Source organism: Halichoerus grypus, chromosome 4 (assembly GCF_964656455.1).
Source record: "Halichoerus grypus chromosome 4, mHalGry1.hap1.1, whole genome shotgun sequence".
Classification (NCBI taxonomy): Eukaryota; Metazoa; Chordata; class Mammalia; order Carnivora; family Phocidae; genus Halichoerus; species Halichoerus grypus.
The window spans coordinates 65,669,256-65,686,444 of NC_135715.1; the positions used below are offsets into that span (position 1 = coordinate 65,669,256).

General features: G+C 37.1%; 1 protein-coding gene across 10 annotated transcripts in view; it reads left to right on the forward strand.

Moving 5' to 3' along the window:
* Positions 1 to 17,189, forward strand: part of DCLK1 (doublecortin like kinase 1) — a 338,012-nt gene that overhangs the window by 263,772 nt on the left and 57,051 nt on the right. For 4 of the 10 annotated variants that reach the window (XM_036090979.2, XM_036090977.2, XM_036090981.2 and 1 more), the window contains 2 exons: positions 13,492 to 13,576; positions 16,508 to 16,616. In XM_036090979.2, coding sequence (XP_035946872.1) covers positions 13,492 to 13,576; positions 16,508 to 16,616 — 194 coding nt within the window. Of the gene's footprint in view, positions 1 to 1,941; positions 6,896 to 13,491; positions 13,580 to 16,507; positions 16,617 to 17,189 lie in introns of those variants that run through there. The other 6 variants (XR_004916951.2, XM_036090983.2, XM_036090984.2 and 3 more) reach the window with 3 other exon arrangements.

The window sequence follows — 17,189 nt, forward strand, 5'->3', positions numbered from 1 at the left end:
CTAGAGTTTGCTTCTTCTGCCCTCTGTACTCTTGGCGTCACTCTGATTTTGTCCAAATGAGGCAGAAAATCTCTATCCAGTGACTAGGAGCTGTGTGGCCAAGGGCTTCTATAATTAACATCGCCAGCACTTGGGAAATGGTCATAAGGGGTGGTTCTCTTGTAGATTCTTCACTGTGTCATTTAAACTACCAATGCAAGCATCTACTTGAGAGGGGAAAATAATCCCATTTGTTTCAGGGAGACAAAGGGTTTATCGTCATCTGAAAACATTTATTAAGCACATGTTGTAAATAGAGCACTGGATAATTCAGAGATGGTTCGGTTTCCAGGCTTTTAAATCTAGGCCGTAAATGAACATCCTCCATCCATGTACCATGTCAGTGCACAGAGACATTCCCAGCTGCTTTAGCGAGAGAAGCTTTCATCTTGGTGTGGAGGCAACTGCATTAAATAACCCCTCCCAGTTACAATGGGCCTAGAATATCCCTAAAACCTGATCCTGTTTCAGATTTGGTTAATGTTCTTCTCAAATGGTTGGCTATACTCCTATGCAGGAAATACTGAAATAAGTGAAAGATGGCAAGTGCTAAAAGAAGAGACTTCAAAGAATAAATTAACTCTTTTTATTGCAAATTGGAAAACAGTAGCTAGTTCTATTTTTCCTTCTGGGTTGCCTAGCAACGTGGCCAGGAAAATGAGTTGGCTGTGCCCCCCAACACACACAAACACACACACACACACACACACACATTTACACTGCCTACCTCGTTTTAAAAAATAAGAACATTTTTTTTAATTTTTAAAGGAATAGCAAGACATTTGACCACTTTCTTCACAATTAAGAAAATCCATATTTTTATTTGTGTTAATTATGATGATTTAATCAGCCTTTTTCCTTCCTTTAAAATCATATTTTTATGTTACAGCTTTTGGTATTTTAGAATAGTCGTATACATTAAGAGTCTGCAGGCCAGATATTTTTCTTCATAAAAGCATTGGTGGCAATGTACCAAACAACCTCCCTATTTTTCCAAAACACTGTTATTTAAATTGCTGCCTAGAAGCATTTAACTGGTCACAGAAGCAGATCTTAGAGGATCTTTTCCATCCATGAACTTTTTGAGGTCTTATTTCTTAATACATCAGGAAGAAATGTGTTGTGGTGTGTAGGTTGAATGAAGCTCCCCATTATACTCCCACATGGCTGACTTGTGTAGATTATCTATCAGTCAGATGATGTGAGGAGTAGGTGGTACAAAATAGAAAAGAAGCCAGGATTCTAGACCGTCTGCAGATCTGAGCTGGTTGCCTGGCTACCAACTGAGAGATCTCCTAGCAGAGAGGGGTGGAGGGAGGAAAAAAGGAGGTGATTGGTGAGCGGTGGGAGAACCGGAAGAACATTGGGAAGGGAAGGGGAGGTCAGCTTGCCTATTTTCTGTCTTCCAAATATAAAATTTTGAAGAGGCAGTTTTTATCGGGTTAATATGGTATGCAAACGCAACACTTGGGTTACTGCTCTGTGACCAGAATTTGCTGGATGCCCTCTGGGGTTCCTGACACATTATTTTGTGAGGTAAGCACATTCCTCTTCAAGGAAGGAAGGAAATGTTCAAGGAAGGAAATGTTCAAGGAAGAATTGCCTAGACATGTAGTAGTGGAGTTGGCATGGACGGCTCTCAGGGGTTATAAAACTCAACAGGACACAGAAGGCAATAGCTCGGAAGCAGTTCAAGCCAATAAGGCAAAATGAGCACCATTTATGTCTGTTTAAATGGTTTCTCAGTTATTACCTTTCCTCTGACCCAACTTTGGAGACTCTAAAAGGTCTGATGACATTAGAAACCAAGGATGCTCATTCATTGTTGCTCCATTCCTAAGAGAGCCACAGGGCACCCAAGAAAGCCGAGTAAACAAATCTGTACCGCCCTTCATCTTACAGGACCTGTATCGCCCCATCTCTTCGGATGATTTGGATTCAGTAGGAGACTCAGTGTAAAAGAGACAATGGAACAATGTATATGGTTTGTGATTGGGTGAAGGTGTTTCACATTTCCTAAGAAAAGTCTAACAGCAAAATACACAAAAGAGTTTTGCATACCTTGAAATTATGAACTCAAATCATATAAAAGTAGATATACAGGCATTTTATATTCATGATGCTAATCCTTGAAGATTTTTTTATATGTATGTTTCCTACATTGATTTGATTGGGGGACTCGATTGCTGAGGTATTTTTTTTTTCAAGGCCTGGCTTTAGATGAATTTCATATATGGGCCCAAGATTGAGTATAAGAACAAGCTAATGATATAGCAATATAGGGTCGTAATTTCTGCAGATGAGGTTTTCATTTAATCATAAGTAGACAAATGGATACAATTTTTCTGTCCTTTTGGTCAAGTGAATTAAAATGGCACCAGCAGACATATTTTTTTTTCTAAAAGTTACATTCTTTTGAAAATTTGGATTGCTGATTTTTTTAAAGCTACTTCTATTGCAAAATAATAAAAATACTCAAGTTGATTTTTTTTTTCTTCCTGGACAGTAGACAAAGCTACTTACCATTTTGTGGGTTAATATATCTGAGGAAAAAACACTCATGTCAAGGACACATCTCCTGAAGACTCTAACATTAGGCGTTAGGAACTTTCCTTGTTTTTTTTTCGTCAAGTACATTTTCTTAAGCTTACCTTTTCATTGGAAGCAGCATAAATATAGCTTAAACGATATACCAACATGAAGAACTTGTTCAGTAGCGTTGCTATAAATTACATAATTCATCCCTACAACCATATATGTAATTTTTCAAATGTGAAAAGGCTGAAACTAGAAAACTTTTTTTTTTGTTAAACACACAGACCTAAAAAAATTGTGTCTGGATTTCTTCTAAGAAGAATCTATTTAAAAGCAAAATTCTCTTAAATGCTGCTATGTAAATCAGGCCCTCAATATCCAAATCTCCACTCAGAGAAGTCCTGATGTTTTGGAAATTTTCATATGCAAAACTCCTTTTGTGTTAACCAAGTAAGTCTATGATTATAACCCACTGTTTAACATTAACCTACTAATTCTGCCCTTCTCGTCTTCTGTTTTAGAAGTCATAGTCAACTTTGCTTACACATAAAATAATTATTTTAAAATCTGAATGTTAAAAATTAATTTAATGTGTATGGTCTATTGTATGTAAGCCATACGCTAGTGATCATTTAGTTTTACTAGTTCAAACACTAACAATTTAAGACTTGTGAAGCATGGTTTTGATATTCTGCAGGCTTGACATATCTCAGTAGGTGATAAATTAAAAATGTATGATGCCATTTGGAGGCCTTTCCTTGAGTTTTTTTTTTTTTTTCAAATTTTACTTGAAAACTGAATTTAAGAACAAAATGTTTGATTCAAGATGGAGAGAAATTCAATTGTCATATACTGTTTTAAATGGTATCAATTTATCTCCTTGATAAATTGCTCAACTATCAAATTTTACCATCTGGTTTATAGTTACATATGTTACCATCTCACTTTCCAAGTGAATAAAACATTTCAACCAAAAGAAGGAAAAAAAAGAAAGAAAGAAAGAAAGAAAAGAGTCCAGGCAATCTAACAGCATCTGAAAACTTAGCCTTATAATAATTAGTGCCTCATTATCCTGTCTGTTGGAGAGAAAGACACTTCTCTGGCAGGTTATTCGAACCGCAAACTGAATCATTCCATCTTGAAAGAACAGTTCATAATAATACCTGTTCCAGACTTCAGGTTTTAAAACTGTTTCCAATAGAAATGAACAGAGACTCCTGCTGAGATCAAAAGGCTGCTTTGTTTTAGCTGAAACAGTAAACATCTGTGGACTTGCCTATGCTGGTGTCTGTTCTAGTTATGTCTTTGTAAAATGCATTACTTAATACAGTTGAATCCATAAAAGATTAGTATGTATTTGACTGAACTGTCAAAAATGCAAAGAAAGCAGTGGAACAGTTAACTTAAATCTGGTGGGGTCAGATGGTCCAGAACAAAAATAAATTCCAAAAATTTTAACTTCCCTGCACTGTCAATCTTAGGGACAAGTACTGCTTAGAAAGGTCCAATAAATGCTATTTGTTCTGGATAAGTGGCAGATAGTGCCAATTGATATGAAGCCCATGGCTTTGTTTAGACATGGCAAAAAGAAACCGTACTTGTACTAATTGCCGATAGATATCATGGCCAACTTTCCATTTAGGCAGTTCCAAAGGAAATGCTGTTCCACAGCATTTAATCTTTTGAACATATGACTTTTATTAAAGGACTGTTCAGAGGCAATATATATCATTTACTTTTTGAAACTGAAGTCCCTCGGAGATTGAAACAACACACCATTTATAGACTTTGAGATCTCTTTCTATGCAGAGCCTAATTCCATTATACTAAAGCAGGAATTAAAATAATAATAATAATAAAAAAAAACTCTTAGCAACAACCAGAAGTTTTCGGTTCATTGGTGGAATCAAATTGATGATTTATAGGCACTTAAGATTTACTTACGTACAGAATTCTTTTTAAAAAATTAGGCACTGAACTTTAAAATGGTTCTACGGAGCAGGAAAGAGCTCCAGCAAAAGCCATGCATTTTTGTCCTTATGATAAACCTTAAATGTGCTATGAAGACGTTGTGCTCTACTTAAAAGTTTGATACTTCTTCATTTGCACTCACTTTTTTTTCCTTAGACATCATAGAAAAAGCTAGGATAAGTATTTCCTTCCTTTCAGCATTTTAGAAAATGCAAATCAATAATATATCAAGTGTGAAGTTTGGTGTGCACTCAGAAGACTGGTTCTGAAAGCCGTGCGGTTTTTTTCTTCTTTGTCTTGCTTGATCAGTCAAGTCGGGGGGGAATCCACAATGTTTCTATACCGTCGAAGGCTTTTAAGACCTTTCAGGTCCACCCATCTGTACACATCCCTGTGTTCTTATATTGGCTCATCTAAATATTAAAAAATCAAATAATATCTTCTAAAAACATTTTGAACCACCATTTGTGTATGGTATGTGTTCCCTATATTAAGCAGCAGGGGTATTTTGTTGCATCCATTGCAAATCTATACATGATTGGGCTCGCTTTTTGTTTTTGTTTTTTCGTTCCCCATTTAAAAGCAATGAAGCCTGAAAGCTACATTTCTTAATGAAAATAGAGAATAATATTCTTGAAAAATAATCCCATATGTTTGAGCTATTGGACTGCTAAATTTTTCATATGTGGCCATATATCTATACAGGCGTGTGGGTGTCTGTGTAAATTTTCAGGGCTCAGTGTGTATATGGGTGTGCTTATATAAGTATCTGTGTATGTTCATAGACCATAAATAGTAAAATATGGTGTTTGTGACACAGCCTTATGAGTTACTGGCTCTTGTGGAATTGTATGTAAAACCTTCATGTCACAAATTGTTAAATGTGATGTATTAGTTGGGGCGTTTTTAAGTTCAAAAGCAGTATGCTAAATTAGTATGCTAAACTAGTAAGGCAAAATGGTTCCAAATAGATGTACTGATTTATTTAACAAACAAACAAAATGGAATCCAGATACACAAAAAATGTGAAATCCAAACAAATCCAATATTGTGTTAATTATTAAACATAAGCACAAAATTGATGTTTATATTGTTATGTCTTGACATTCAATTATCAAAATGGGTGAATCCTATCACTGATGTTTTCCCTAACATGTATGTATTGGTGACATGTTTTGATTGTCAATCAATATTCACTAAAAAATGAAATATTGATTTATAGAGTTGTGAGTAGATGAGTGTTGTATTGAAACACAAATATAAAAGAATCCAAACTATGTTCGATTTGAAGTAAGTTGGTAACAAGGCCAGATAACCTGTAAGGTAATTTTTTTATATGTTCTTTCAAAACACTATTCTAACTGTTGACATATTTTCAGTAGTGACCTTCCTATACTTGCTATCTGTGTGTATATATCTATATAGATATATACACACTTGAAAATGCTAATTGAATGAATTTACTATATATGCATACATTTGCCCATTTATACATATTTGCATTAGCCTTGCTAGCATCTTTAATCGTGCATGTGAGAACTATATTTGTTTGAAATATCCCACAAGAATGTAGTGTAAAAATTAGAGATATATTGAATTCAGTATACCAATTGCCTGATGCAGTTTGTTATACTGTCAGCTAAAAAGTATTTGTAATTTTGTGCTTGTAATGCATGTGGAAAAGATAGGAAATCTGAGGCCCTAGCTGTAATTTTCAAGAGTGCATGATATATGGTGTCTTTAAAATGTGGTTCATTTTAGTAAGGATGATGGATAAATTCCAAGATAGTATAAATGGTGCATGTAATACATGGGTGTTTGTATTATATATGGCCACAAAAATGGTTTTGAAGCCAGGATAATAGGCATCTGAAAGGTCACAGGCAAAGACCTATGAAAGCTAATTTTCTTGCAATGTGTATTTTTTAGTTTATATTCATCAACAAGCAAGGAATTGAGTTATCTGTTCTAAGGAATTTTTACTTCAAAATACACTATGAATATTGTAAATTTGGGTGAAATTTTTACAAAGAAGTTGACATACTTTCTGCATACAGTTTGAGTTGCTTGGATGTATATTCTCTTAAAAAGAGCATTTGGTGTTAAAATGTTTTAAACAGCACTATATTTTAAAAATCCATCAATTGAGGCCATCCGCAGAGTTTTATAGAGCTAAATGATGAGATGTTTCATTGAACTACCCAGTTTTGAAAGTTCCATCACTTTGTGTTGTGGTTTATTGTAAAATGTTACAGCTTGTATTTCCCACTGGACCATGTTATTCCCTTCAAAGTTAACTTTGTGACACTTACCCCCTTAGAATAACTATGTAATAAACAGGAAAAACCACCTATGTTGTTCAGTGAGTTTCTTTCAGAAAACTTATAAGTAGACATTGACATTGAAATGACTGTAAGGGGTAACGGTTACTTCCGGTTACTTTCATAACGATGGTTATGTATGGCCTTCTTGTGATACAATTAGCGTCAGCTAATTGATACTTGAGATACTGCAGAATGGCATTCCCATGCCATCCAAAGTATAAAATACTGGCAATACAACAAAATAAGACTATCTGATGAAGAATTCTGCTTCGGCTGCTTATATGAAAATTATTAATACGCTTTCTCTCAGGGTTGTCTGAAGGATGAATTTGTCAGACAAATGGTCAACTGATTGAAAAAAAAATCAACATGCATTTTTTAGACATAGTAGCTGTCTCCTGGATTTGAAGGCATTTCTCTCAAGGTCATCTAATTGTAAGGTGGGGGGAATGATCATGTAGATACATGTAGGTGGGCATGTACACAAGTTATTTTAAAACCACTGAATAAATATATAAAATAAATATATAATAAAATAGTGATGATAATAAAGTACTTGATTACCCAACTTCAATCTAGAACAAAAATCCATATTTTGTTTCATTCAGAATGTGGTATAAGGGAATATAGACAATTCTGCTGGCTTAGTTAGAAAAAATATTTTATATTAAAATTATTATAGAAGTCCAAAATTCTAGCTTTAAATCTAATATTTTTGGTAGATTCATTTTAACCTCAAAATTATAGTTTGCTTTAATTAGTTCTCTTTATTATTTCCATGATAACCTAAATGTAACCATTGTCCAAAGCAATAATGGTACAACTGGAAGGAATGTTTACAAATTTATAAAATTCCCAATTGTGTTTATACTTTCTTAACATAATAGAGTTTAAAATAAAGTATAGGGGCGTCTGGGTGGCTCAGTTGGTTAAGTGACTGCCTTCGGCTCAGGTTGTGATCCTGGACTCCTGGGATCGAGTCCCACATCGGGCTCCCTGCTCAGTGGGGAGTCTGCTTCTCCCTCTGACCCTCCCCCCTCTCATGCTCTCTCTCTCAAATAAATAAATAAAAATCTTTAAAAAAATAAAATAATATAAAGTATAGCAGGTGCCTGGAAGAGTAGTGAACTCCCTTCACCACAGACTAGGAATCTCATTTGAGGGGTAAATCACAGAGGGAATTATTTTATCAAGAGGTGAAAAACTAGATGACTTTCTGGTCCCCTTCCAAACTATGATTTCATGAACAATAATTCCTAAGAAGAGACATTGTGTCCTTTCCCCCCTCTCCTGGACACAACAGTCTTCTCAGGACAAATGGTTCAGATTTTGAATTTATAGATCTTGGCCTAAGTGAGTATAGAGACTGGACGTAAGAGGCAAGAGGGCTGCCTGATAAAACAAAGTTGTAACTAAATACATTTATTTTTGAAATCTTGGCTCCCGTGGGTGGCTTCACTAACATCGATTTAATGCCAGTATTCCCATTTTCATTTTTCCTTCCTCTGAGTAAACCAATTTCATGAATAACCATTCTCCAGTCCTTTAAAAACTTTGACCAAATCTTTATGATAATATTTTACAGTTTTCAATATTGATTCTTGTTATGCATGTGATTACCTATGCCATAAACTGTATTTGGGCTAAACATGCTATGAAGAATGCAGACAGAAGAATTTGGAAAAAGGAATTCCCTTTGCCTTGTTTCACATAATAGAACCTTATTAGTTATTACAGATTGATGTCACCAACTTATTGTTCTATACGCACTTGGAAAGCAAATGAATGTGTGGCTTTTTCTAGACACACATAGAATCCTCAGGTTTCAAGCTTTCAACACCAAGAGTATGATTTAATTTTTTTTTTTTATTAAAGGTGGTCATCTTCAGAGATTCTGTAGACCTCAAGTCAAGATCACCAAGACAGTAGTTTGAGTTTGTTAAATATTTACTGGTTGTGTTTCCTTTATAAAGTTGAGCCACTTGATTTTTAAGTTCTTTTTTCTTTTTTTTTTTTTACAATTTTCAAATCAGTATTAACAAAGTAATAATTGTGTGCCAAGATAGAATGTGAAGCGGAAGTGATACGATTATCCAGTCAAAGCTAGAGTTATCTGGAGAGATTTTTCTACCTTATGTAGATCAGTTGGATTAATTGGATATTTTTGAAAACTTGATTCAGTGTAGTCCTCAGTTGAGTGACACCATTAATACAAACGGCAGGGGTAACTAGTACCATTATATTTTAAATGAACTGTTTTTAACTACATAGTCATCAGCTACATCTTGGTAAAATGTGGTTAGAGCTGTTATGTCAGCTTTCTCATTTACTTCAAAAATTGTGATATGTTCTCCATCTGTTATATGATCCCAAGCTGAGTAGCTACACTTAGGATGTGTTCTTACTTAGGGCAGTACTTTTATGAAGGTGTGTCATAAAAGCAGCCAGGTGCCAGCAGCCTGCTCACCTGGTTCCCATTAAATCTGCTTGGAGGTGATAACATTTCAAATGTCACAGTATCTCTTAGAGCACCTAATTGCATTAAATTCTAAAATAACTGTATGTTCTGTACTATACCACCCAGATGCCTTAGAATTAGCAAACTGAAGCAAACACAAAATCTTATCATTATATACACTATAAAATGGTTTATCTGTTCAGAAAAACCAAATAAGCAAACTGATTTCACTTGTAAGCATGCAAAAATACAAGTGGGCTTTTCAGCTTCTGTTGGTCATAAATAAAGGCTGATTAATCTCTTTGGGTTAATTTTAAAGAGCAAGAATTTACACATTTTCCCTTTACTATTTTCAAAATCCTTCAGTCAGACTTATGGGCAGTAATCAGTGTGTTTCAGCACTGTCTAAATTAGTATATTTAGGATTAGTAACTAGTATACACAAAGAGCCATGATGATTACTGAATCACTTCAACTGGGAGAGAGAACAAAAACATTAGGTGACAAAAGCAAAATCTAAAAAATAACGGTCTGCAAGGATATCAATGTAATAAGTATGACATTTAACGTGAAGTCTTAAGACTCGATCCAAAACACCAAACTCCCAAATACAGACTAGGGAGATCTGACATACCGTGAGCTCAGTGTTAGGCTAAAAAGTTACAGTGCTATCTATCACTAGGCCCATGTGACCTTTAAGTGCATTACTATCCCATTTGCAAGGCAGAAGCTCTGTCCTCTGCTCTGTGCCGGTCAGGGCACACCTAGAATATTACATTTCTCTTGAGCCCTAGCATTAACTAGAGATATTGAGAACTGGAGTGTATCCACAGGATGGTTAAAGGGTCATGGAGCCCTATTCTATGAAGAACAATAAAAAACAAAACAAAACAAAACAAAACAAAAACAAAAAAACTGGGACTATCCAAATTGAAAAAGAGAAGAAGGGGTCCAGTAGCTATTCCAAATTCCTGGAGCACTGTCATATGAAATGTGGATTAGACCTGCACTGGGTAGCTCCAGAGGTGAGAGCTAAGACCAATAAATGGAAAATGTAGAAGGACATCATTTTAACTAAGGAAGAACTTTCTTTGTCTCATATCAACAGTTAAGGGGCTGCCTCAGGAAATAATGTGTTCACTAGTGGAGGTGGTTGGACAGAGGCTATTTGACTAAATGGCTGGGATTTTTGTAGTGGGAATTTGGCCTCTGGATGGAAGTAAGGTGGAAAGGTAATATTTAAAGTCTACTCCAATCCCTGAAATTCTTTGAATCCATGAATAATCATTGTCTTGGAAAAGTGTATAATGTTAACTATCTTACCTCTTTGGGAAAAAGAAGAGATAACACCATTAGGAATCCAACACATTTATTTTACTGTATTTGAGCATAATAAATAAAATGACTACTTTCCACTCTGTTCTCTATTTGTAAGGAAATAAATTTTTTCTCTTGAAATGGTCTGTTACCCTCAGCATGAAATTTGAAATTACTTGGGGGGACATTTGGAAACCTAAAGTTGAAAATAAGCAATTCTAAACGTAAGCAAACTTTGTTAATCCTACTTTTTTTTTTTTTTTTTTTTAACCAGAGCCTAAAACCTTGAGGGGTTTTTGTCCATAAGGCAGAGAAAACACAGCTGACATTGTGGCAAGCATTCAGGGCATCAGACGTTTGGTGGCATTGTTGAAAATGCAGTTTGTTAGTTGATAAGGCACTTTAGTGAATAATATCCAGTAAGTGGATCGAACATTACAGTTTAAAAGATGTTTTCATATACTCTGGGTCAGAGTTCTATTTTGAGTATCTGATGTTCTTATGAAAAGAACAAGCTTTTGGAATTGAGTACATAAATGTGGACATCTTTGCTAGGAAACACGCTACTCGTCTATTAATTCGAGCGCTTGATGAAAGAATGTGTCTCTGTATTCTAAAATTTAAAACACCATATGACAAGACAGCACCTGCCACCCCAAACCACAATGTGTCTACATTATTAAACACCACTTGCGATGCTGCTGGAAGAAATTCAAGGACCAGAAAGCCCAGAAGAGAAGGTCTACATTTTAGACATTTACTTAACCGCTTTTCTGCTTGGAACAACATTATGTCTACAGCAAAAGCAGTCACACAGGGGATAAAAGATCTCACCTTCTGGAAAACACACACCTTCCCCTCAGATGTGGTAATGTTAATGTTTATTTTCTCCAGACATGGACATCATAAATCTGCCTTGTCTAAGCCTTGTGTTCCAATATTACAAATACAAGGTTTTCACAAACAGACCTCCGTAAAAGTCAGCAGAGCACGACTTAGAAGCTCATACATTTACAGTACCTTCGGCAGAGTTGGTTATGACCGCATAGTTAGTCTCACTCCAAAAGAAAACTGTTTTCAAGGTCACAATCGGAATCCCTCTTTCTAGCCTGAGAGAGGGTAAATGTGTGCTGCTCATCTCAAAGGGAGGCTGGATGAGAAAGGATGAAAAGAACCGCTCAAGTCACCAGACTGATGGGTGGCAGATTCTTACGATACGGGAAAAGAAAGGACACAGCACACAAACTATGTGTCATTCAGGGGTAGACTAGAGTAACCACAAAATTTGTAGGATGTCCTGTAAGGAAGCAGATGCATCCCTGCTGTGAATTTAACTGTCACCCCAATGTCAACAGTCAGCTTTGGTGAACTTGTCCAATGGAACATGCGTATCTTAGCCGCACCCAGGAAAACAGGCAGTGGACTCAAATGGCCCTGCAATGATTTAAGTAACATTTTCCCAGTGATATTCATCTTTTTGGTGAAAACTAAAATCTTTGCTTTTTTCTATGCAAGATACTATTGGGGGTAATATATAAAACTCTCTCTTCCTACTTTGTGTACAGTTAAGGCTGGATGGAATGGGGAGGAGGTTGAAGGGAAACAGGTAAGCAGAGGAAAAATAGGTCAACTTTGCTTCTCGCCACCTCTTCATTATCAATTCAACTACAGATGCTCTTTCCCTTCTCTCTGCTCCACAGACAGCCAGCACCATGAGCCAATGCTGCCCCCTCACCGCCTCCCGCTCCCATCAGGCCAACCGAGTGGATAAACCCAGGGAAACAGAAGGAAGATCTTTTAGGACAAGCTGTGTTCACTGTTTAGAAATAGCATTGAAATATGCAAATTGTGTTCTCAAGGAATAGGAGCAGAGATGGAAAGGTTCATTGTTAAAGTACTGCCCCGTAGCTAATCATAGTCCTAAATATTTGGTATTGTTTCATCCTCTGAGCTTTGTCATATAGTTGTTATCCTGCCTGCTCTCATTGGTCTTGGGTTAAAATACACCAAAAATACAAGGGAATCACCAGGCTTAGGCTTTAATTCCTGTCCTTGCCTCAGCCTTATTTTGTAACATTTAACATATCGATAACCTGCTTAGTTGCTTGTGTCTCGATCTCAAAGTGGAATTAACAAACCCACTCTTTAACCTTTCTCCAAGAATGTGGTAAGCCTCAGTATTTTTCTTTTAGGATAATCCATAGAACAAACTGAAGAGAATTTTTTTTCTATGGTAAGAATAGAAAAAATTTTGGATGAGATCAGAGTGGCACCATGTTTGAGGCCTGTTTGCAGATAGACTGTGGAAAAGTGAGGTGAGATGCTTAAAATCTGACAAACCTAAACAGTGAGCTAAGGAATGCTGATTTTTGAGAAAAAGGACCAAACAGTCATGGAACATCCAAATTTAGAATGATTATCCTGACACAGTTAAACCATCTATTATTGGTTAATAGGGTGGGAAAGAGAAGTAATCTTCTCTTTGGATAGTCTTTTTTTTTTTTTTTTTAAGATTTTATTTATTTGACAGAGACACAGTGAGAGAGGGAACACAAGCAGGGGGACTGGGCGAGGGAGAAGCAGGCTCCCCGCAGAGTGGGGAGCCCGATGCGGGGCTTGATCCCAGGACCCTGGGATCATGACCTGGGCCGAAGGCAGACGCTTAACGACTGAGCCACCCAGGCGCCCCTAATTGGATAGTCTTAAGAACCTTCCCTTTTGAGTGTTAAGACCAAATCCTCCCTGGTGATGGGTGCAGTTATCCCCCAAGATTCTGGGCTGGGCCTAGCATCTGCAGACTGGCACTCTGACCAAGTGTTTTTATTCTCTGTTTCTGTTCCCTTACAGAGCTCTCAACATGGAGGCTCCTCTACTTCCCTTGCATCCACCAAAGTCTGCAGCTCAATGGACGAGAACGATGGGCCTGGAGAAGGTGGTGAGCTTGGGACTTGGTGTCTGAGGAGAAGTCTTACAGGGGGCAGAGGATGAGTTGGCTAAATTTACTTCAGGAAACTGTAACTTCTCCAGCATTATGAAATAGAAGCCTAAAGCAGCTCATAGGGATAGGATTGCATATGGTTTCCCCCAGGGATCATATCTACTCTATGGGAACAGGAAGAGGGAATTAGCCTAATTTGTTGGAGGTATTTCACATCCTCGGAGGGCATAAGTATTCTAAGAAGGCCAGCTATTGCATACTTTGAAAACAACAGGAAGTAATTGCTGCCTTTGTCTTCCCAAATTCTGTTCATTTTCAGTATATTAAAGATAATTTACTCTCTTGATTGACTGTTACAGCTCTGCAGATGTACTCTAACTAAAGTGAACTCAATATGTGAACGTATGGCTTTACAAAAAGAATTACTTGATGGCAATTACAAAAATATTCTTTGTACCTTAAGTTAGGTCATTTTAGAATTTCTCTGTGATGGGGTCAAATGACCTGGATTCCAGAATTGACTTTTTCACTAACTCACTGAATTGTTTTGTTTTTGGTTTTATTTTGTTTTTTCAATTTTATCTTTTTTTCTTTCTTTCTTCTTCTTTTTTTTTTAGAGAGGGAGAGAGAGCAAGGGGTGGGGTTGAGGGGGAAGGGGGGGAGAGAGAATCTTAAGCAGGCTCCACCCCCAACGCGAAGCCTGACACAGGATTCGATCTCAGGACCCTGAGATCATGACCTGAGCTGAAATCAAGAGTTGGATGCTTAACCAACTGAGTTACCCAGACTCCCCTCATTGGACTGTTTGGGATAAGCCTCTTCAGCTCTCTACATCTTAGTTCCTCTTCTATAGAATTGTGTAAGATTGTAATATATGCCTGCTTCCTCCCTGGGGGTCATTTTCAGGCTCAAATCAATTATGAGAAAGTATTTAGAAAAGTATAAGACTGGTATGATCAAGCCACTGTTAAAGAATCAGCACCCCTTATTTGTTTGAAGTGATATGATTTAATTTTCCAAAAAAAGTACCTTTTATTATGTCAAGTGAGATAAGTGATTTGCACATGAATTCTTTCCTGACTACTGTGCAATATCAGATTTTTTTTTTTTTTTGTATTTCCAGAAGTATGAAATTCAGCCATCCTAGTAGTCTCTTTTGTTCCGCTGTGCTGTATTTACCTAATGAAATGAAATGGTCCTTGGCTAAGACTTTGGCACAGCCTTCTTAGCCAAAAGCCTCAAGGATACATTTTATCAATAGGGGAAAAAAAAAAAAATCCCAAGCCATGAGCTCCAGATTCGTGCCTCAGTGATGCCCCCAGTGGAAGGAAGGGTGAAGTACCTCCTTCCATTTCTCATCTGGAGTCAGCCTTGCTTCTGACAGCCAAGGGTGGTTATTTTTATTATCCATGTAGTAAAGAGCCTTAAGACCGTGTCATCTGAGAGATGTTTTATAAATTCGGGTGCTTTGCAATAGATTTGAAACTTCTCCCACGATCTCCTCTAATTCCCATGGAGTAGACAAAAATCCCCAGTCTGAGTCTTTCAAACAGAGTTAAAATTATTGGCTTCTTTGGGTGTGAGACGGTGGGGATTGGGGGGGGGGTGTTAATTGGCTGCAGCTGTCACTTTATTCCAGAGACCACTGTGATAGCTTCTAGTGGGTGAGGACTAAAATGTCACCCATAAAGAGGTAAAGAGGCTGTACAGATGCCAAGGGTAAAAGTAACGCAGCGAATGTCCTACGTTTGTACAACCCTTTCCAGAAATGCCATCCACCCTAGAACCCAGAGTGGTGCAGATCACAGAACCAACATAAGGGTCCTAAAGCAGATGTGTGATAATTGTGAGTTTCCATTTGTCGTTGCCCAGGGTTGCAGGCTAATGGAGAAGACAGAAATCACCGAGAAAGCCTAGGCACCACCTGAGGTTTTAATTTTATTTTGAGAAGAAATGTTTAGTCTCAGTTTATGATTAAAGGTCAGAATAGGAGCACATTCAGAAAGCACACTAGGTTTCCATCCCATTTTGTATCCAGGTTGCCTGAGGGAGAGCTAGGATTTATAACTTTAAAGCATGTAAATTTTAGAGCCCAGCTATAAAAGGCTTTTTACACCCCAAAGATGTTAAAGGTTATCCAGTATATTTATGTGACCTAAGTGTGGCTTATTTAGTTTTATGGCCTTAGATATTTAAAGCATTATTAGGCATTTGTAAAATATTTCAAAATGCATTTTAAGGGGGAAAATGTGTTGTGTTAGTGGCACTAACATAATTGAAACTACAAAACTGTTCTGTTCACAGACATAATAAATATTGCCATTTTAACTCAACATCTGCTATGCAGGTTGCTGGTGAGAACATTTGTCTAAACTCTGCTCATTGATACTGGGGAGTGGGGGCGGGGTGGACAATCAGGGATCAGTTTATAAGGAATTTTACGGAGATCTCCATTTCAGGATGCAGTAAAGCTAAGTGTCCAAACAGCAGGGATGCTTCATGCTTGCACTGTGTCAAGGCAGCCCAGAGTCCCCCCTAAGCTACATTTTCCTCCTGAGCCACACCTAGGAATGTCATTTCTCTGTAGACAGTGGGTATTCCGTAAACACCATAGCTCAAATTGGCATGAAACACAAAGACCGAAACTTCCTCCTTGGCCACAGAATGTGTTGGTCGCCCTCCCATTGGTGGAAGTGGACCCCATACGTCTTAGGTTTCCTTTCGGTTTATCATTCGTCTTGGTAAAAACTGTTGAGTATACGGTGTCAGCGGGGAAGGAGGCGGGGGGCTTGCCTCACTGTACGGAAAGTGACATATCGATTCTGAATCGGTTCCAGTCTATGAGATTATCCTTCTAAATGCCTCTCTGGTGCAACATCTGCGTTCCCTTTTCTACCAACAAAAATGTACTAATGATTCTTTCAGAAGTGTCAGAGGAAGGCTTCCAGATTCCAGCCACAATAACAGAACGGTATAAAGTCGGAAGGACAATAGGAGATGGAAATTTTGCTGTCGTCAAGGAATGTGTAGAAAGGTGAGAAGGGTATCATCTGCGTCGTACTTTAAAGGAAACACTTGGCATTATGTTTTCCAAGAGAGTGTCTTTATTTGCCGTCTGTGGTACATATGGAATAGGTTAATGTCTCAACTCCAGATGTAGAAAAAAAATTTTTTTCTAAAGAAAGAAAAGCCCATCTAGCAACAGATTTGAAAAATGTAGTGATTCCTGGGACAATCTATAAATTAAGGACTTTGATTTTTCCTTTTTAATGTACTCAGCAAAACTTTGCCAGATCTTTCAGGTAAGCCCTTTTATTGTGTTAAAAAAAACCATATTGAATGGTTTTTTTCGACGCTTTTCTGAGACATTTTGTAGAGGTCAGAACATTCTTGTATACGGTGTAGTCTAACATACTAACTATCATCAAATTAAATATAATAACCTTGAAAAGCTTTAAAATGCGTAGGTACTGATCCTAACAAAAACAGTGTTTAATACATTAAAAAGTTTTCAAATGAATGAGCTTGGTACTCTTGGGGGCCAAAGGCAAGAGGTTTGGAGTAAAATGTTCATCCCTGAGATCTTGATACCTAATCAAGGACAGTG